The sequence below is a fragment of the Thermobia domestica genome, chromosome 18 (assembly GCF_964235325.1).
Source record: "Thermobia domestica chromosome 18, izTheDome1.hap1.1, whole genome shotgun sequence".
NCBI lineage: Eukaryota > Metazoa > Arthropoda > Insecta > Zygentoma > Lepismatidae > Thermobia > Thermobia domestica.
This window is the reverse complement of record NC_137471.1, coordinates 130546963-130569671: the sequence shown is the minus strand read 5'-3', so window position 1 is coordinate 130569671 and position 22709 is coordinate 130546963. Positions and strand designations below refer to the sequence as shown.

The 22709-nt window shown below is 33.8% G+C and overlaps 1 protein-coding gene across 4 annotated transcripts in view; it reads right to left on the bottom strand.

The window, feature by feature from the left end:
• Positions 1–6059: 6059 nt before the first annotated feature.
• Positions 6060–22709, bottom strand: part of LOC145676196 (uncharacterized) — a 36317-nt gene continuing 19667 nt past the window's right edge. For 3 of the 4 annotated variants that reach the window (XM_081747109.1, XM_081747108.1, XM_081747110.1), the window contains exon 3: positions 14656–15667. In XM_081747109.1, coding sequence (XP_081603235.1) covers positions 14839–15667 — 829 coding nt within the window. In that variant the 3' untranslated portion in view covers positions 14656–14838. Of the gene's footprint in view, positions 6596–14655; positions 15668–22709 lie in introns of those variants that run through there. The other variant, XM_081747111.1, reaches the window with a different exon arrangement.

Sequence of the window (22709 nt, the reverse complement as noted above, 5' to 3'; positions counted from 1 at the left end):
GTGTGAAGAAATCTGAATCATTGCTTACGGAATTTAACAACATACTTTTTGAACTATCCAGGCTGCGGTACAGGAACCAGGATCACGACGGCATCAGCAGTGAATCAATTCACCGGTCAAAGAGCATTGTAAATAAATCCACCTATAAATTGTCAAACATGCTAAAAAGCCACCACAAACCTTTTAAGGTTATAATTAAAAACAGCCGTAAGAATTACAAAGTAAAAGGTTGAAAGTTTCAATGTTATTTAAATGTAATATAAATATTACTAAATGTCATTACCTGCATAATACATCTTTAAATCTGGATTTATCATTGGCATGTAAAATTATTCTTTAATTTGTTGTGCACGCTTATGCTTAATTACAAGCACACATTTTTATTATACAATACTTATATCCCCGACATTCGCTTCCCAGCTCCGATTTGGCAAAGATATAGGTATGGGTACGTTCCTAATTCAAGGCCTAGCTGAGAAAAAAAAATAGGTAAAAAATAAAATAAAAGGAATTGTTCCGTACACTACACAGTAAATTGTAAGAAGAACGAAAACCACGATCTCAACCTACATGGCGACCGTCACAGGAAAGAATACAATCCTCGGATATAACTGAGCCCGAACAATTTTACTTGTTAAAACTTGATAGTATTTAGAGTAGACATCGTAGAGATTGCGCATAGATGCCAGAACTTGAGTCACGTAGCTACGTGTAGCGTACGACTTCAGAATATTTCACTCCTAAATTGTTCCAACTCGTAAAAAGAACAGTGAGAAAAAAACAGTAAATAAGTTTTAAATAAAATGAAGTAAATTTAATTACTAGAGAAATATCACAAGTATAAGCTTTTTGTAAGAAATTAAAATATAATATTTTATTTTTATTCGCGAAAATTTTCTTCCGTCAATTTTCGATAATAGGCAAAGACGAAGAAAAACCAGTCAGCTGATCGTAGTCAAACACATACATACACACAATTTACCTCATTTGCACCTCTGATTCAAAAATAAATTTGTGAATATGAAAAATTGTTTTGTGCATGGTGTTAGTTTATATAGTAATTGTGCTAATTTAAATCTGCTTACATTGCACATTTCAAATTGAAGCATTTGAACCAGTGAAAAATAAATCGTTTGAGTAATTGAAATATTATATTTTAGACAACTGTTTGTTTACAATTTGTTGTTGAATTTAAGCGTTCGTATTTTTCACATTTTGTATTATGGATTAGTTGTTGGTAACCCATGTCAATAGGGAGAGTAGCATTACGTTAGAACAAATCCACACATTGCTAAAGAAACAGTCTGCTAAGTTAGAGCAGAAATTAGAAAATAATAGCGAACGATTAGATGAGCTAATAGGTGAATGTACACAGTCCATAGATAAATTAGTGAATGACTGCACGCTGAATAAAATTAAATTAAAAAGTAAACTTGATAATTTGAGTAATAATATTACATTGACCAATAATACTATAACAGAAGTTCGTGTTGAATTAGTTAACATTACTAAACGCGTTGAGTGAGGTAGTGAAGAAAAGTATTGAGGAGTTACGCGAGTCTATCCAAGTAGTACAGATTGAATGCAGGCAAGCGACCGAAATGCAGCAGCACCAAATAGATATTTTTTAAACGGGAAGTGCAAGGGCTTAAAAATCAAGCAAAGGAAATAGAAAAACAGCAGGTGCTTACAAATAGAAAGTGTGAAACTATTAATCCCCGAATATACAAACAAGAAGGTGCCATATATGAATTAAATGGGTTTGTAAAAGAACTCGCAAAAAAGCCAGGTGAGATAAGTGAGGAAGTACAAGCGCACTAGCAAATTTTGAAATTGAACACTAAACATTTGGGTGGAATCGAACAAACGTTAAAAAGTTTCAGGAAACACCATAAAGCTAAATTCGAATTAATGATCGAGCACTTTCAGAAACAGCCCGCCGTTATTGTAAAATCGACCGAGATGTCGCGCAGAAAATGCACAAATTAGAGAAAATTAATCGCAAATTGTTAGCACAACAGAAATACATTAAAGACATAATTCGGCAACTACAGGCTAACGTGCATTCGTCACTGCGTAACGATAACCGGTCCGACACCAAGTATCACGATGTAGATCATCAGAGTAAAGGACTGGAATTCGAGGGAACTGATGGAAGTGTAAAAAAAAATCCATTCGCGTAACATTTCTAAACCTAAGCGTATTATTCAAGTAAAAGATTTGCAGTATCTTCCAAAACATACAGTGCTCCTGAATAGTACAACTGCGCGTTTATATATTTAGCATTTGAAAGAAAAGGCCAGAGTAGTGGGCATATATGAAGATGACTTGGTTCACATTGCCCCATGTATTGTTGAACAAGCGGCTAAAAAGTGGGTTGCTATTTACCCAAGAAAGTTTGAAACCTTGTCAGTTTGAGAAAGCATTAATAGATACATTTTATTCAGATACAATTGTTGCTAGCCAGATTGATTCGTGTAAAAGTAGGAAATTCGACCTAAAGACCCATGATAGCGTTCGTTGCTTTGCAACGAAACAGTACCAGTTACTGAAGAATTTGAATCCGGAAAGTTCGCCTGCAAAAATTATTGCAAGCATTATTAACACTTTGCCGCGAAGGTATCGTGAAGAATCGACATTGCATCCGTGCACCTCTTTTCAACATTTTTTGGCCAGTATTGCTAAAATTGAATCGCTAAGAACCACTGAAAATAACAACGTGAAGAGAGGTTACAATACGTACAACAATAATAATTACAAAGATCATCATTCATTTCGTGTGTAGCAAGTTAAAACGACAAACGCGTCGTCCAGCTGCGAGCAGCGAAACAACAGACGAAACATTAACGACACCCGGCAAAATCACGGTAACACAGGTAATTATAATGGTGAAAAAGCGCAAATGAATGGTGAACAGAGTCAAACAGAAGAAGTTCGTAGTGATAGGGATAACAATTTGCGTGGCAATAACGATCGTAGGTCAGGACAACTCGAGGGAATAACAGACGCCGGGGGAATAATCGTCAGAATTGGAAAAACGAAATATCAGAATCGAACACAAGACCAGTCACGTGAAGATTCAGTAAACTAAATGAAAACGGCTTTCGAGGGGGGACATCCGTCGAGATAAAAAATAGCCAAACCCCCAATAATGTGTTCTGTGTTCGAAATTTTACGTTGGAGTCTGATTCAGATTTAAATTAGGATGCCAGGAGCGATACTAAAAAAGACAAAATTGAAAAAAACAATAGTTAGGGCGTATGGCAGGCAGTATTCTGCTTATATTAATACACGTGTAAATGAAATTGAAGTCAAAAGACTGTGTGATACGGAGGCGGAGACCTCGTTGGATTCTTACGATTTGTGAAGAGAAATTACGAAAGAGATTTCATTTCCTAAGTTACAACCGGCTGATGATGTTCTTACTGTAGACAATAGTGAAAAATTTAAAAGAAAATGTAGAGGTAGAATTGTTATCCCTATTAAAATAAATTTACTTGCATTTACGTTAAAAGTATTTATTTTGGCTGACCTTAAGAAATTTATAATGGGTTTGAATACATTAAAACAATTACAGAGTATCATTAATCTCAGTCAGAGTAATATTTCATTAAAGTACAATAACATGAGAATAGTAGTTTCTCTTCTCTCCATTAAGTCAAAGAATTACGATGAGGCAGTGACGCCTCCGTTGAATCAGCTGGTGAGGAAAATACCTGTGCAAAGCGCTTATATGTTGATAATGCTAGTTGTAGCCAAGAAAATATTGTTCTTAAACAAGTTGCATCAACAGAACAATTAAGGTCTGCTGTTAATCGTGCTACTACATTAGATCTTCAACAGAAAGAACAATTGTTAAATTTATTGTTTCGATACAGATAAATTTTTACGAATTAATCTGGAACGTGCAAAGGCTTTCAATATGAAGTGAAAATTAACACTAATGAGCCCTTGGTTCGGAAACAGTAGCCGATTGCATACAAACATTTACCGTTTGTAAGAGGTGAAATTAAAAAGTTATTCCAGTTGGGAATTATCACTAATAGTCAATACTTCCATAGTAATCCTATTTTAGTTGTACCAAAAAAAAAATAATAATAAGTAAAAATTATGCATTGATTTAAGGGCTTTTAATGAACATTCGATTTTAAGGGAAATTAAACCGGAAAGTATAAAAATATATTAGCTAAATTGCAGGAAAAACCATTTACCGGTGTTTTGAACCTGACTTCTTCCTACCATCAATGTGCTTTGCATTCTAAATCCGAATCATATACAGAGTTTAATTTTCTGGAACAATGTTATCAAAAAGTACCCTTTGGATACCGAATTGTGGGCAAGCTTTAAATGATGTAATGTCTGATGTGTTAGACCCAGAGCTACACAGTAGAATCGTACAATACAAAAAAGATTTTTGGTCACGAATGACAACTATTAGGATCATTTACAGTTATTAAATCAGATTTTTGCTAAGTTCAAGCAATATAACGTAAAGTTGAATATTAATAGTCCAATTTTTGGGGTACATTATTAGTACAAATGGAATTAAAAAGGATAAGAAAACTATTAAAGCAGTGAGGAAATTACCAACGCATATTAACGTTAAAAGTTTGCAGTCTGCATTACAATTATTTAATTGGTGTCAAAATTTCATACCTGGTTATGCCACAAAAGCCGTTGTTTTAAATGATTTGTTGAAAAAAAGAACGAAAATGGTAGTGGACTGAACAATGCGAAAAGGCTTTTAATCAAATTAAAGATGACATTTGTGCAAATATTTTGTCTCACCTGGATTTTTCAAAACCCTTTTATATCCAGGTATATGCTTCAACAGTTGGCATAGGCTGTAAATTCTGGCAGGAACAGGGTGATGAGAAACGAATTATCCAATGTATTAGTCGTACCTTAGTCCCGTACAAACGTCGGTATTCTATTTCGGAGCTGGAATACCTAGCAGTCATTTACGCCTTGGAGAAATGGAAACCCATATTGTTAGGAAAACGCATCATTGTTGTCACTAGCCACCATGCCCTTTTTTCCTTAAACGTGTAAAATCATGGAATAATAGGTTGTCACGTTGGAGTGCAAAAATTAATGAGTTTCAACATAATATTAAATTTGCAAAAGGCAAAAATAACGAATTTTCTTATGCTCTTATTAAATTATTTCCGTCGCTTGAACACAGATTGCTTAAAGTACATTTCTTCCAAGTATTACTGAATGAAGTTTTTATTATTTCTCCGGAACAATTGGCAGACCCACAGAGAGAGTTTTCAAATTATAGAAACGTTATCCGTGTTTTAAAACAAACAGTAGACGAAACAGAATTTCGAAATGGTAAATCCTGAAAACAAAATTATACATTAGAAAACAATATTTTGCTTATTCGGAACTTTCATCATCCCAATAAGTGGAAAATTTGTAGACCACCAGTGTCAATGCACAACATACTCACAGTGCACGATACCGGTGTAAGACACCCAGGCATAAATCGTACAATGTCACTCATTTCAAAGGCATATTATAGGAAAAGTTAAAAAATTCTGTTAAAAATTGTTAAATTTGCATTACGTGCGCTCAAATGAAACCAAATCAACATACACCAGCCAAGTTGTTAAGTACCATCCCATCACGAAGACCACGAGATTGTATATTTATTGATATATTGGGGGCATGTCCAGTTGAAAAATCACAGAAACGCTTCGCTCTTGTCATCAAGAACTTGTATACACGATATTGTACAGCATTTGCATTAAGAAGTTCAATTGCCAAAGTAATTGTCAGGTGCTTTAAAAATATTATTTTCCTATGATTGGGTTGCCTAATTTCATTCTGTCAGATAACATGCCTGTTTTTCATTCTAAATCTTTCGCTCAAGCAATAAAAAAGAATAATATTATCGTTAAGTATTATACCGTTTACCATGCTAAAATTTCTTTACTGAAAAAATAAACAAACAGTGCAAACATTAAAAACCTTGTGCTCACAGTCACATACGGAATGGGCTGAAAATTTAACACAAGCTGTGCTTTTGTATAACTATTCTATTTCAAAAAACCTAGAAGTTTCACCAGCCAGTTTGCATCTAAACATTGATTCTTCTCGTTCAATATTTGTGAATTTCGGCATTAATGTTCAGAAAAATATGACTAATAAAATCGGAGCAATAAATTAATTTTGGCTAACGTGAAAATATCAAAAAAATTAAAAAGAAAAACAAAAAAGGAATCAATCTCAAAAGCATAGACGCTTGCTGCGTGTTGAATATTTTGAATTTGTGCGGCAACACAACGTAAGTAATCTCATAAAGAAACAAATTGCAAAGTTTTTTGAACTTTTTCAAGGGCCATACATATGCACAAGCATGTCTAGCAACGACAGCATTTAAATTGTGGGATCCTTTAAATAAGAAAGTGTAAAATATCAATATGTGGATAGAGTTAAATAAAACACGGACGCCCACACCAGAAACTATTTAATGTCTATCTAGAAGAGATAGTGAAAAAGAGCATACATGTTGATGATAGCATTTCGGTAGGAGGTAGAATGATTAGATGCATAAGATTTGCAGGCGATATGGCGCTTCTTGCAGAATCTGAAAAGAAAATCAATAAAATGTTAGAAAAGATGAGAAAGGGCTTTGAAGAATATGGGATGAAAATAAATGTTAGAAAGACAAAAGCCATTCTGATTGGAACGGAGAGGTCTGTGTCAAATATATAAGTAGGAGGGGAGAAAATAGAACAAGTGAATAGTTTTCGATACCTGGGAAGTATTCTTAATAATGACATGAAGTGCGAACGTGAAATAAAAGCAAGGATAGGAATGGCGAAAGAAGCCTTTAGGAGAAAGAAAAGTCTGTTTTATGGGACCTTGAATAAAGAGTTGAGAAAAAGACTCATAAAATGCTTCGTATGAGGTGTTGTACTGTATGGAGCGGGAACGTGGACAATACGTAAAGGTGACGAAAATCGACTGGAAGCCTCCGAAATGTGGGTGTGGAGAAGAATGGAAAGAATTAGTTGGTTAGAATTGGGTGTTAGAAAGAATTGGTTGGTGTTAGAAATGGTGGGTGAGAAAAGAACACTTTTAGATATTATTAGGAAGAGGAAGAGGAAGTGGTTGGGACTTTGCCTAAGAAGAGATTGTATCAAGAGGGACGTCCTAGAAGGTATGGTGGCGGGAAAGAGAGGGAAGGGGCGAAGAAGACTACAATTAATGGATTATATTAAAACATAAAAGATCATACGCGAAGACGAAGAGGTTAGCGGAGGACCGTGGAGCATGGAAGCTTTTCAGCTGCGGCAAGTGACCTGCCAATAAAGGCACAATACCTATGATGATGAGAACACCACCAATGTACACAACTTGGTTACTTTTGGTCAATAAGCATTTACCTGAGAACGAAATCGGTAAACTTTAGGGTCTGTCCCACCGAATTTAGCAATTAATTACCCATTACTCTTGTTACAACCTAAGTGTGAAGTTTATAACCATAAAGAGTAAATAAACGAGAAAAGTAATGAAACACAAATCAAAAAACGTTTCGTGTGATTGAAGAACATACATAAGTTTAACCATTTTCTGTACAAGATACGTGATTTGTATGTTACCAATTATTGCATGCTTTCACCAGAGTGAACCAGCGAACGCCTTAAGGCTATCATGCCCAACTTTTCTAATGGACTTCAGTTGTGGCAATGAAAAAAAACTGAAAAGGAGTTGAAACAAAATAAAAAGTAAAATTAGTATCTTCTTTTCCTTTGTGGTTATTAAACGAGATGCAAAGAATTATTATTCATTTATTTAATTTTTCCCCTTGAATTCCGAGAGTTAGAAATCTATTTTTTAACTTCAAAGCGTGTGCCTATCGGCGCTGACACGCCAGCCTAAGGAACCATCAATGTCAACCTACAATCAGGTACGTTCACTAAATGTCGTGTGTTATTATTTCTGTACAATTTTTCAAGATATTGGATCGAAGTTTAAAAGCAGAGGAAAAATATTATCGGAAATTTTAACAGGTAACTAACTCAGACCGCAAATTCGAACTTTGAAATTTTAATAACATCACACCACTTTTGAAATGCATGGTTATTCCGTTTTGAATACAAAATTTCTGTATCGGATCCTTGTTAAAATGTTCATGTTCTGTATGCTTTGTTTCTTTTCAGGTGTTTCCAGTTTCGAATTTTATTATCTAATCTTGTTTTGAGTTTTATTCGTTCTCCTTTATGTTTATATGAACATTTAGCTGTCTCCATACAATCTTGCATTTAAAAAATGTTAGGCAAATAAAAACATTAACAAATCTAATTACAAAAACACTAGTAACTATCATAGTTCATTTTGAAAATAGAATTTTGGGTAACTAAAAAATTGTTCCTTGGCTAGTAAATATTTATGCTTTGAGTTGTTATTAAACAGTGATAAAATATGCTTAACTTGTAACGCAAAATTAAGTTTGCGTTGAGACAATGTAAATTAAATATAGTATAAAGCAATATTAAAAGTAATTGGTAATTAATATTGGATTTAGCAAAGTTGTTTGTAAATTTGTTTATATACGATGCCCACCAGAAAAAGTTAACATGCATTCCTTGTAATCGTAACGAGACTTGAAGTTTACATAAGCTAAGAAACAACAATATCAGAAGTTAAAAAGAGTCAAGAGTTAAAACATCAATACTTTATTCCCTAGCGACATCACTACTTTTTTTTTCGCAAAATTGAAGTGGTGAGTCCAGTGCGGCACGTGGTTAAGTCCCAGCTAAGGTGTAGAGTTGGCAGTTAACTACACATTTCAAAATTTTTTTCGAACTTTTAATATTTCGAATATTTAAGGAAAATCATAATAGCAAAATTGATGTTCGGATTTTAAATTTCAATGTAATGTTTAGTTTCAATTTAGCTTTAAAGAAAATAAATAAAACATTACTTTTCTTAATTATCAAAAGTAACTCTCTTTCTTTTTGTTGAAGGGATCATAAATTGGTTTTCAAAAAAGGGAGACACCAATTTGTAATCCCACGGTACCCCACTACTACGATAAACACTGGATACAATGATGGGCCTGTAATATTGAATGGCTGTCAGTTAGGCAGTAGATTGTAAAATTCAAAATTATGTTATGGGAACATATTAAAAACGTTATATACGAGTAGCCCACGAATACCATTAATGTTTAATGAATAACTGAATATTATTATTATGTTGTATATCACAATTATAACAAAGATTCTCCAATATGACCATATTCTTGACAAATATAAGTGAATTTGGTAGTTAAGCTGCACACTCATGTTGGTTTGCGCTCTTTAAAACGCTACATTTGGAAGTATGAGCGGGCCTTGGGCAATATTAATAGTTACATCAATAATAAAATTAAAATACGGGGCTGTAACATTCAAATCTTCTCCAAAGGTATATTTCTTACCGTCCTTTTCATTTTATTTTCTTAAAATGCCTCCAACCGCCGTTTAAGTCACTTATGCGCATTAAAATGTTTAAAAATTTATTAATTATGTAATGCAAATATATAAATGTTTTAACCATTTCGCGTGTAATAATATAAAACGTCAAAACGGTAAACAGTATATATGTAAATTTTTGCTTAGTTTTTTTTTAATTTTATCAATTTCGTAATAAATTTTGCATATTTAGTAATGAAAATATGATTAGTATTTAAGTTTTGTTCGTATGTTAATATATATGTTAATAATTAAATTGTACTAACACAATATGTAAATATATATATATATATATATATATATATATATATATATATATATTGTGTTAGTACAATTTAATTATTTTTCAGAAAAATGTATACCTAAAATGAAAAAGCATTTTTGATGCGGAAAACATATTGAAAAAATGTTTCGTTTTCGTAACTTTTCATAAGTTCCTCTATTGCTCAATGACTCACACAAAAGAAAGAAAACTAATTTTGTTTTGTTTTATTTTAAACACTATACAGGTAAAAATTTTGGTTATCTCATTTTAGTAGTTTTTATTAATTTCAATGCGAAAAAAAGTACTAGCTAAAACTTTCGTTACACGATTCACATGAATAAAATGGTCGTAGCTAACGAATTACTTTGGTGTTTAACTGATTATTTTTATGTCTATTGGTTTAAAAAGAAAACAAATGTCATTCTAATTTAGTAATTGACAATAAACTCACACAATGGCAATACTATGTAACGAAATTTAAATTAAATTTGAAAATTTTAATATTTAAAAAGTAAGTTCCTCATATATTTGTTTAAATAACCGCTAATTGAAAGAAATTAATTTTTAAAGTTTACACGTGATTCCAAATTTATTTGAAATATTTAAATTAATCTTTCATTTTGTTATTTAAACAATATTATTATCAAAATTTAAAATTTTAAATGACTTTGTATTCTCTTAGTTATTTTGATATTTTGTAAGTTGCAATATTGTATTTTAAATAATCACCATGTGATTAACCCTATAATTATTTCACGAAATGCTTGTTTTGAAAACTGTTTGGCTTTATTATTGCTGTTATGTTTATGACTGTGTATATATTAGTTTACATAATAATTTTAGTGCTGTATTAAATGTTTATATTTGATAGTTGAATGTTATAAAACATTTTAAATGAAAAGGTTCGAGAATTAGTTGTTTTGTTGTAAAAAGGTTCATATACACACATTTCAGTGCACCAGACACACACATTAGGAATTCTGATCTTACCGTTTACACCGTCGTCAGACAGCACTTCCAAAATTGATATCCACATTTTCTATTAATGTTTTGTGTTAATGTTTATCTGTATATCTATTTGGTTTAATATGTTTACTATTATTTCAAATATGTTATATGTTCGGTAAAAAAGGTGAAAAAATCAATTGAATCACGTATTTATTATAAGAAACCCGCAGTTAAAGAAAATAAATAATTAAAAAGGAAATAAAAAACTTATAAATTGCAAAAATAAATAAATGAATAATCATCATTTTAGTAATGGTGGCCTATTGTCATACAGGCTAAAACAACCTTATACTTAACAAGTAAAGTGTGATACTATATACAGTAAAGTCCAATATATCGATTCCCATAGTAAACTTCTAGTATCTTAAATTCAAATACAAGGTGTTCTACAATATAGTGACATCCCAATAACACTTTATTATAGACTATTAACCCTCTAACGCTCAGGGTCGTGTTCAAAAATTAAATCAATTTCTTCGGGTACCAATAGAATGTCAAAGACCTCAAGCCCATTTTATTAAAAATAAAAAAAATTAAAAAACGTCGTAATTTAAACTTTATTAACCAAGCTTCATATATGAAGGAAAAATCTCGAAACTTCTTTCATCAGTTTGAAATGTTCTGCTTGTGTATTAGTAAGTCTAGTTCCAACTCTACGACCGTATATTGTCGAACGGCGAGAAACTCGCTGCTGCCGTTTTGCGTCCCTTGGGGTTTTAGTAGTGTACGAATTGATTCCCGCATTCGACAGGTTTGTCTAACGACAACATCCAAGTTGATTCCCAACACTACAAACCCTCACCGTCCGTGTTGATTCCCGGACTGCTGTCACACAGTTCCTGCAGGTGTCGCTACTCACTTGCGAGAAACCAGCTCATTATGTGCCAGCGATGGAGTTTTAAATGATGCCAAGTGAAAAGGGCAAGCAACTGTTGGTGATAGATGGTTACAAATTTTGTTTCCATAAGTGTCTCGTCGGTGGGGTTGGAAGATATAAATGTACGAGAAGAACATGTAAGTTTTTGTAATCCTAAACTCTTTAAATTGTGTTGTTCGCTCGCAATTAGATCATAATCATGAAAAAGATAACTCTGGTACATTAAACCAGCAAAGACTTAGTAATTCAGTCAAAAGGAAGGCGGAAGAAAATTTGTGTGAGCGCCCGTCGAAACTTATACGCATCGAATTAGCTAATAGTGATATCGACACGCTCACAACACGTGATTTAGTTCGAATTAGGTAAAATATTAATGCTGCACGCTCACGCAAGCTTCCAAAGTTCCCTAATAACTTAAAAGAGCCTAGAGAAAAGTGTTTTCAACACAAACAGAGGCGGAAACTTTTTGTTTGTAAACGACTCAGAAAAGAATATTGTTGGTTTCTCGTGTGAAAGTAATTTGGATTTTCTTAAGAATTCGAAAACTTTATATGTAGATGGGACTTTCAAGAGCTGCCCTAAGCTGTTCCACCAAATATTTATAATTCACGGTGTAAATAATTAAAAAAAACTATTTCCCGTTGATATTCTTTTTTGTTCCCAAACAAGACCTCTGAGACATACAAGGAAGCTTTGTGCTTAATTAAAATATCACCAATCCAGACATTATATACATTGACTTTAAGACCGCAATCCATCAAGCAATTGCTTACGTTTGGCCCCAAACGACTATAAAGGGCTGCAGATTCCATCTCGGTCAGTCATGGTGGAGAAAAAATCAATCCTTGGGACTGTTAAATGATTTTAAATCAAAAGACTCTGAACTAGGAGCACTTCTCAAAACCTTGTTTGGACTGCCTCTTCTCCCACCAGATCCAATTGAAGACTGCTTCGTAGAAGATCTAATGTCCCGCAAACCTATAAACTGGATGATTTTTTTGATCTGATTGAACACTCAATTTCACTCTCCCCATCCAAACATTTTCCACCTGACAGAAACATTGAAGGGTGTTCAGACTGAAACTTATGTTAAAATGAGAAGCGAGAAGAAGACCACTTCTCCCCTTCCCGCCCCCCCCCCCCCAAAATGCTGGACAAACAGAACACTATAGAGTAACAAATGATTAAACTACAGATTCTACCATTACTCGTTATGAATCTTCAGAAAATCTGCTACAAATTTCTCCCAAATGAAGTTGACATATTTACTCCAGCATCTTCCAAGTAGCGGAAATGGTGAGTGAAAATTAATTTTCTTCTTTTCTGTAGTTTGTTCACTGTATAAAATTTCTTAAATTTATATTGCAACTTGCATCTGTCAAGTGAGTTATTCAAAGGTTGAAAGTTGGAATTATTTAGGATAGTTTGCTTAACTACAACTTCACAAGCAGCCAAGATGTGGTTCGCACACGTGAATCGGAACGGTATGGAAAATCGGAATCGCATGGTATGGGAATCAACTCGTACGCTAAGGGTAAATACGAACTCACCAGATGGGAATCAACTCGTACGCTAGGGGTAAATCCACTGTCAGCTAATGGGAATCAACTCGTCCGTTTCGGAATCAATTCGGTATCAGCCGAGAAACTAGTCAAGTAAGTGCTGCATTTCTGATAACTGTCTGTCTGTATTTAATTTTCAAAACATTCACCCTTCGGCCACGCACTGTTGTAGCTAAGAGTTAATTATACAACAATTCTGGTCCCAATGCTATAAGTAAAAACCAAAATTTTCTCGGCTCGCTATATACAAAATATAGTTATCCAAATAACATACAGTGCTGTGCACATATTCTTGGACGCGAGACCTATGCGGACGTCGCCCGGAATAGCACCTACGAAGGGTGTTTGTTAACCGCAAATTTTACTTGGCAAAGGTAGTGCCTGCGTAAATTCCCGGGAAGATATTTTTGGAATATTCTCCGGGAATATACCCGGGAAGATTCACAAAATGGGAATTCTTACGGGAATTTATGTACAATCACAAAGAAATGTACATTCTATTACTATATTATGATTTCGAAGTTAAAATAGTTTTTTTTTATCACAGTATATTATTGTCTCTAAAGGGTTCTTTAAAATGTATATTCTGAACGGCACTATGTTCCTTTATTAATAGTTTATTATATTTGGAGAATACGCATAAATGTATATTTACTTCCAATATGTTCGATGAAAGTAAAAATGTGGAAAATTGTACAGTAAGTCCACATATTTTTACACCGCTAAACATTTAAATTTATATGTAAGTAGATTTTCTAAACTTGACTCTACTACTGATATTATAACATATTAAATTTTTAAATATTATAAACAAATTAGATGGAGTAACTCCCAGAAAATACATGTTTCACCAAATCATCCAAATTTGCGCCTACTTATTTATGTTCACAAGATTTGCAAGATACTGATTTCTCTTTATAATTTAGCACCTAACATTGCCACAGACGGCCTTCCTTTCTACCTATTTCTCGAAATTTCATGCGTTAATTCACATGTAAGAGAAGTCCGAGTACTCTTCAGAAATCAGAGTCAGAGACAGCAGACAGATTGACGTCCATTACTAACGGTGGTTCGGGGTGTATAATAGTACTTTATTTCTATTTCAACATAATTCCTACATTACTTTACAAACTGGTTATTTTTTTTCGTTTGTAAATTAGTACTTTGCTACTTTTTAGCGCAAATACAAATGGAACTAATAACCCATATGACTAGCTATATCAAGTAGTCAACGAATTTCATTTTCTTAAGCTCCAAATTATTTAAAGAGTACAAGTAAGTCATAATAAATGAATATAATTAGTCATACCTTTCTTATAATTGGAAAGATAAAATAAAGAAATTGAAATAAATTCCTTTCTGGGAATTTATATGCCATGGAAGAAAATCGAGAATATTTACTTTATATACGTTCCTTCCCACCGGGAATATTTCCACTGCTCATCACTAGGCGCAGGCTGGGATGGAACGAACAAAAATATGGGGTTTTTCACCTGTATAGACTGATATTTGTGCTCTCAAATATAACCTTTGCGTATACCCCTTTCTTCACTTTCGTCACGTGTGAGCTTTTTCACCATTATGTATAAACATGAGCGTTCCTAAATCTGTTCTATAGCTAAAGCTCTTACCACACTCTAGGCACGTACGATGACTTTAACCGGTATGTATTAACATGTGTGTTCTTAAATGTGCCCTTTGCCTAAATCCCCTTCCACACTTTGGGCATGCGTGAGGTTTTGCACCTGTATGTATTAACATGTGTGTTTCTAAGCCTGATTTATAGTTAAAGACCTTTCGACACTCTTGGCATGTGCGAGTTCCATCAACTGTATGTATTTTCATATGAGTTACAAAGTATGACTTATGCCTAAATTCCTTTTCGCACTGGTGACACTTGTAAGCTTTATCCCCTGTGTGTATTAACATGTGCCTTGTTAAATTTGACCTTTGATTAAAACCCTTTCCACACTTTTCGCACGTGTGAGGATTATCACCTGTATGTATTAACATGTGTGTTGCCAAGTATGATTTACGACTAAATCGCTTTCCACAATCCTGGCAGATGTAAGATTTTTTACGTAGATGAATTAACATGTGCCTTGTTAAAATAGACGTTTGATTAAATCCCTTACCACACTCTTCGCACGTGTGAGGCTTATCACCTGTATGTATTAAAATGTGTCTTGCCAAGTGTGATTTACAGCTAAATCGCTTTCCACACTCCTGGCAAGTGTAAAATTTTGAACGTGTATGTATTAACATGTGTGAATGAAAATTTGGCCTATGACAAAATCCCTCCCCACACTCTTCGAACGTATCAGCTGTTCCACTTCTTTGTATTAGCGTATGTCCTGCCAAATGTGATCGATTAAATTCCTTGTAACGCTCCTTGGAAATACGATATTTCTGATCTGAATGAGAAAGTATTCCCTTTCGTGTAGTAAACGTATTTGCTTTCCTGGAAACAGTAAGCTTACCGAACCTGCAGAAAGTTCAATAAACAAGAAAACGGAAATTGGGATAAATAATATGAAACAAGAAGGAAATGTAAAGTTTTGTATGTAAAAACAAGAAGAAAGGCAAGCTGTATCATTTGTAATAGCATATTAAATGTTCTCAATACCTACGCTCTCATAATCTATTTTGCGTGATGAACGGAACCAAGAACTATGAAGAAACTAAATGTTATTTCTATCTTCCAAAGAAGAAAATGTATTTTCTGTTATTATTTGAAGTTGTATATACATTTATATATATATATATATATATATATATATATATATATATATATATATATATATATATATATATATGTCACACTATGGAACGAACATCTCATTATTACAGATTAAAATGGACATAACGAATCAGTGAAGAAGTTTATCTGTAATATTGTTAATTTTAGTGCCAGAAAACTTAGTAATTGCCAGAACATAAGAAGGCTAAAACAACTTTAAAAAGTCGGAAAAAATCCATCATTTCAAGCAGTACACCAATTTTCACTAGTGTTTTTAATATCCTTGTAATGCTTCAGTTTAATACATTTTACGTTCTTTAACTCTATCCAAATCTATCTGCGAAGTTGATATGATATATATATGTAAGCACCTTTTTTAAGAAAATGACTTTTCAGACACATCGAGTTTTTAATTCCTTGCAATTTTCCACATATTTATAATAAATATTTGATATTATGGTTGTAGAATTTGGCACTAAATTAATCAAGATATCCATTTCCCCGTTTGTCTCCCTTGGTTATTAATCTTACAAGCTTCTAGAATATCCAGGGTTATTATGCTGTATCATTCTTAGTTTGCCACTCAAAGAAATGTGTGCTATTACACGTTCTCCCTTCACCTGATGAAATGAAATTAGAAGAAAACTTTATTATAGAATGGCTTTGCAACACTGCTGTTACAGGTATGTCAAACAACGTCTCCAGGGTGCTATTTGCATCGTAATACACTACGACGCTTATTCTTTGTTACTTTAAAAGACTGTGGCAAAACGTATGCTCCACTTTGTACATTACAAAGTGAAAAAAAATGTTTGAGTTAGATTATAAAACTAAAGCGGCTGAACTGTTTGAAATAAATTTTCTAATGTGCTGAGTACCTGAAATTTTCTAATATGCTGAGTGTTTTCTTATTATGTTATTTTCATCGTAATGGGTATCGTAAGTAGAGAATAAGGATTGAATATCTACGTCAAAAATTACCACCTCAAGAGTATCTGTTGCTAGAGAGAAAGTATATAGCATAAGATTATCATTCAAAATATACTGTCGCGTGAAGAAGTGTTTCGAGAAAGACAGTATTTAAGAAGGAGATGAGAAATAATTTCTCAGTGCCTATATTTGATATCCAGTTTATCTGTCACTAGCGTAAGAAACGGGCGAATCGTTTAGAACGAAGTTTTACAGTGCATTTATAACCGGCATCACGGAAGAAAACAAGTTATGGTTGAGGAAGTGGGGAAGAGAGGGTGTAGTTATTGCCCTCTCAAAACAGTCACGATAGCTTATGAGTGTACATAAGCTATGAGTGTACAAACGAAGACACATTTTTTCAGAGTTGCCAGGTATATGATCAATGCAGTGTTTGTGAGGAAATTTGAAGTAAATGTTCCCTTTCGATCATTTCGGTAAATCAAGCTTCAGTGACACCTGACACATGGCCACACAGCAGATAACGAGCAGAGAAATTCGTTGTGTTCGGTATTCGGTAATATAAATAGCAGTTTCTCAAGAAACGTTTGCAATTGTACACGCCAATTGCGTAAGTTCCAGTGAGTTTCGGAAACCTCGAAAACCCCATCTAGTATCCTTTAAAAACTAGTTGTTGCATAAGCAGAAGTAATAAATTCGATTATAAAAAACCACTGGCTTAATGCTTTAATGGACGATATATGTATAAAGCGAAGTCAGCCCGAAAGTTATAAGTATAAAATTAATTAAAGTATGCATAAATAAGCGGACGAAAAAAAGGTAGCAAAAAATAAATGATTACGTTTAATTAATTAGACGAAGAAATTATTGTTGAACACTACAATAACGAGTAATACAAAACCATGAGAGGTATATCTGAATAAGGTGCGTGGCTCTACCCCAATATTTTCCAAAATTTAAGTCACAGAATATATGAACCAACACAGAGATCAAATGTTGCATTGTCTGCAATGATAAAGTACCATTTATAAAACAGAAATAAGAATGTGAAATTAGAAAAGCAAAGATAACCTTGGACAACTTGTCCGTACATAACATATATGATTTTTTTGAGGGGGGCATCAAACACTACCAAATAAGACACTGAGAAAACGGAGAAGTGTTCTACTGAGATTTGAAAGTGATCTATCCCGAAAATTGACGTTAGTATAAAGGAATATATGAGGAATCTATTCCAATAAAAAGTATGAATATATCCCGTTTGAAGTTTGGTGTATAGTTAACACAAAATGAATGCAAATAATATGTCAGGAAAGTAAATGTACATTTATTTTTCGCGTCTGGCATTCCTGCGCTCTACCCATGGAGAATATGAGAATTAAATCAATCAAATGTTTAGTGAAAGGGCCAGAAGAAAAGCCTAATCTGAATAAACATTGAAGAGGGTCACAAGCTATGAATACGAATAGTGCATAGTGTTAATAAAGGTCGCTACCGTAATAGAAATCCACAAACAGGTGCGAAACGGAGAAAAAAAAAACGATAAATTGTCTAAGTGTGAACATGAAATACAAATGTGAACAAATATGTATATAACCAAGCGCCTACCAGCAACGATCTTGGTGTAGTAGTTACGGGGCTAGATTACAACTCCAAAGGACGTCAGTTCGAATCGACTCCAAGGAGAACTATTTTTATACTTTTGTTACTAATGCACAGAGCACACGAAAGGTAGTAAAAAAGGTCGTATTACCTGTTTAATATCTTAAGTAAAATTGAGGTAAAAGTTCCAGTGGCATTTATTAGAGAAGTGAAAAAATAGAAACAAGCAAGCAAGTACATTTAATGACGGGTATGTGTCAGAGGTCAGTGATGGAAAAACTGGAAATTTTCACGAATTTCGCACATCTGAGTCTCTACAATATTTCTTAAGAAATGTGCCTATTCCAGAGACCACCGTGTCAGGAAAATTTCTATGCACCTGTCCCGATTATGACTTTGTCAGACTAAGACCACTCTACGTTTCTGTATCTCTCTCTCTCTCTATCTATCGATCTTAGCATGTAGCTATATATATAACGCATTTTGTGAACGCCATAACTTTCAGCCGATAGAGAACAAACTTGACACAAATATTAACTGAAGAAATATCTCAAATCGGTTTGTTAGCCAGAATAATCAGTGCAAATGTTTAAAATGGCGCTGATTCCCTTCTAAAAAGTTGTAAAGGAACCAAGTTTGGGCGAAAATGGGCATTTACATTATTTCAGTGACTATTATTACAGGAATATTTGCGTGGAGGAACTTATCCTCTTTTATTGAAGTATTGGATTCGATTAGTCACCTAAAGAACGTTTACGACCTTTCGCTACGAGCCAGGCTCGGGTTTTAGAAGGGGAATATTTTCCTGTCGGAACAAGACGATTCTTTGATTTTGTGAAGTTACACAATGAAAGTGAAGTACCTTGTGAAACGTTATATTTGAGAGAATATTATAATAAATTTGCTCTCCCCTAATACAGAGAACTATAAATCAAGTATTTGGAGTTCGAGAGGGTGAATGGTGAGAAGTGTTATTTGATTTGTTTTTTTAGTAACACATAGGCAATGTAATAGTAATAGGCAATATTAGTGATAAGTAAAATAATAATAATCATATATGTTATTACTAAAAGGTGTTTGGGGCAACGCCATACCTTCCTAAATTCTTCATTAAACGTAATTATTGAAACGACATACCTCCCTTAGAGGCAAATTATTAATAATTTATATCGAGAGAACGGGAGATGGTACAGAGATGGGAATACGTTTGACAATATGCACCCATAAGACCCATGGAAAAAATTATGAGGGAGTGCCAAGCCCCAAAAACTCGATTAAAAAGAAAACAAGATAAATTATACTATTTCAGTGCAAATAATAAAGTGGAGCGTCATCTCATGGGGAATCATGGGGCCACGGTAGAGCCCTCTACAGGCAAAATATCAATAGTTGATATCGAGGCAACAGGAGGTAGTAGAGATTGGGACCAATGTTTGACATTGCGGTCCCATAAGGCTAATCGAAAAAATATGAGGGATACCAGCCCTATTACTTATTTCCACATAGTATACAATTATAAAGTGCGAAACATACGCACGGGTCAGGCAGTAATACTTATTATTATCAATGTCCTTCACCAAATATGAAAAGAGTGACTAACTATAGTGAAAATAAACTATACTTTCTTTCAAATGGATAAAGAAAATTAGCCAAGATAAATTCGAACTCGGGTGCCCAGTGCCGCGAGAAGCCAATGTATTGCCCACTCATCCACTGTGTTATTCGGGATAACGGACACTGCATTACCAGCTGTCACTTCCGCGGGATGTATATTGTACTCACGTGCTCCTTGTTCAAAGTCAACAATGCATAGTGTCGGACAATGCTGGTAGTCTAAATGTATCACATACATGTATACACTCGAACAATTTTGTGCACTTCAATGTGCTTTCGGCGTCCTACATCTCTTGATATAAACCCATTGTCTCTCCCACACGCTTTCCACTGCAAAAATGGTTTCCCAATTACGAAGCAAATCCCGCCGTCTAAGCATAACCATAAAAAACAATATAGTAAGAATTTTATGAAAATTAAGGGACAATTCTAAAAAAATAAACTTTGTGTGTTATGTAATGGCTCTCATTGTTCAACTGTAAGGAAGAAATTATTTGTTTGCAATCGTTTCATAGTGGATGCAGTAATGGGATTATATGAATTAAACTGTGAAATTGTGATATCTCTGATGAATGTGACGAAAGTAATTTTTGACCTGCGTTTCACTTTTGATCAACTGCCAAAAGTACATGATGTACTGCAGTTTGGATATGACGGTCTTCCACACAAATTAATTGCAAGGAAATATGGAAATCTTTAAAAGAAATCTGTTTATTTAGAATCAAAACTAGAAAATTACTTCTATCTACCTATGAATTAGAATCTGCAGCTGTAGCTGTAGTCAAAGATTAATGAATAATCTAGGTAGTCATTGTTCTATGCCAAAGCTTAACATTTTAACTTATATGCCATTAAAGTTTGTAAATTACGTGCAAAATAAATGCATTACCAATAGTCTAATTATTACAATTAAGCTACATAAATCATGTAATATTTAAGCACAGATGTCTCCATTGCATAATTAAAGAGATTATTTGTTTGGCTTCCCTACACTATTTTAAATTTCATTGCATACACAAGGAACATAACAGAGATGCCTTTGTTATTTGGGTAACATTTTTATATTACACTACTAAAATCAGTAACTTTTATATATATATATATATATATATATATATATATATATATATATCAAAAAATTATTAGTAGGTCGGTTCACAAAAATATTCACTTTAACAACAATATTAAAAACACGTATTTTACTATTTTATTGAGTCATTTAACGATACACTGTCATGTTAAGCACACAGGTATACTTACCTATGGAACACTCATGTCCAAATTATTGTCGTATGTCTATAAATATGCTGTTGTAGGAATATAATTTGATAACGAATTCGCGCGATATTTCTTATAATATTAGTATGTGTATAATTGGCATAGACAAGTATGTGCCAAATTTCATTTCGAAATAACAGTAAATAAGAACAATAAGACAAAAATAAAACTTTCGTATCCATTTAGCAACATTTTGTTTCATTCATTCTAATTTTCGCATTTATAATGCTTTTCCTATAAAATTTATCAGAGATATACATTTTCCAATTATACACATAGTATCCGTATTAAAAGTGTTCTGCAAAATCATTATTAAATTATATTCTTACAAGAAGACAGTTATAGATATGCGACAATCACTTTGGACATGAGTGGACATCCTCGCACACTACTCTCTATGCACTCGATGACTTGTGAACTTTGACATTTTGTGCACACTAAGTGCGGTCAGTTCTGAAAATAAGAGTACTTCGATTCTGCATTTATATCTTCTGGACACGGAATTTGTCGGCATTCCTTTACTAACGCTATCATGTAGACACAAATGGATATAACTGTGAATACTATAACTTGGGTTTAACGAAGGCCGTTTAGACATTCAGTGGTTTGCAGAGTTGTATATTCCCCTGCATAAGACACCATGCAATTCTTCATTCTTCAGCTTCCACTAGCCAGATACATGCGATTGTTTGTTACATAACAAAACAAGTGCTGCCGGATTTTAATGCACGACATATTGCAGGGTACAAAATGCAGTGCATTACTTGTTTGTTTGTAGACAGCTGTTAGAATCGTGTTCGGAAAGGTTGCGTGTAAACAATATTCTCCATTTCAATTAAGTTAAATTTCTATTACATTATTTGTTTCTAAATTCTATGCACACAATTTGGTTTAACGAACTATTTATATTTGAAAAAATATAAGAGTAACGGCTTTACATTCGTGGTGGGGAAAGAAAATGTCTGAAGATAACAACTCTCTCAACTGTGAATTCGGTGGTTAAACGGTGGTTAGCGCAATCACCTTCTAGTTGGAGAGGGGAGATCAAACCCGGCGGATATTAAGGAAGAGAAACAATGTCCCCTATTGAGAGGTTTCCTGGGAAAATGAATAAAATGAAATACGAGGTTTACGTCTCACGGTTATGCCGGTTAGGCTAAAGGAGACGGTGATTATGAGTAATGCATGAAATGGTGGAATGAAGAAAGTGGGTGGAAACGGGAGAACTTTAAACCCACGCACACGGTGTTTGTCCACCACAAAGTTCACTTGGCGGCGGCTGGGATCAAACCCGGGACCCCAAGCACCAGAGGTGAACGCTCTACCACCGAGACACCACGGCCCATGTTTCCTGGGAATTCTA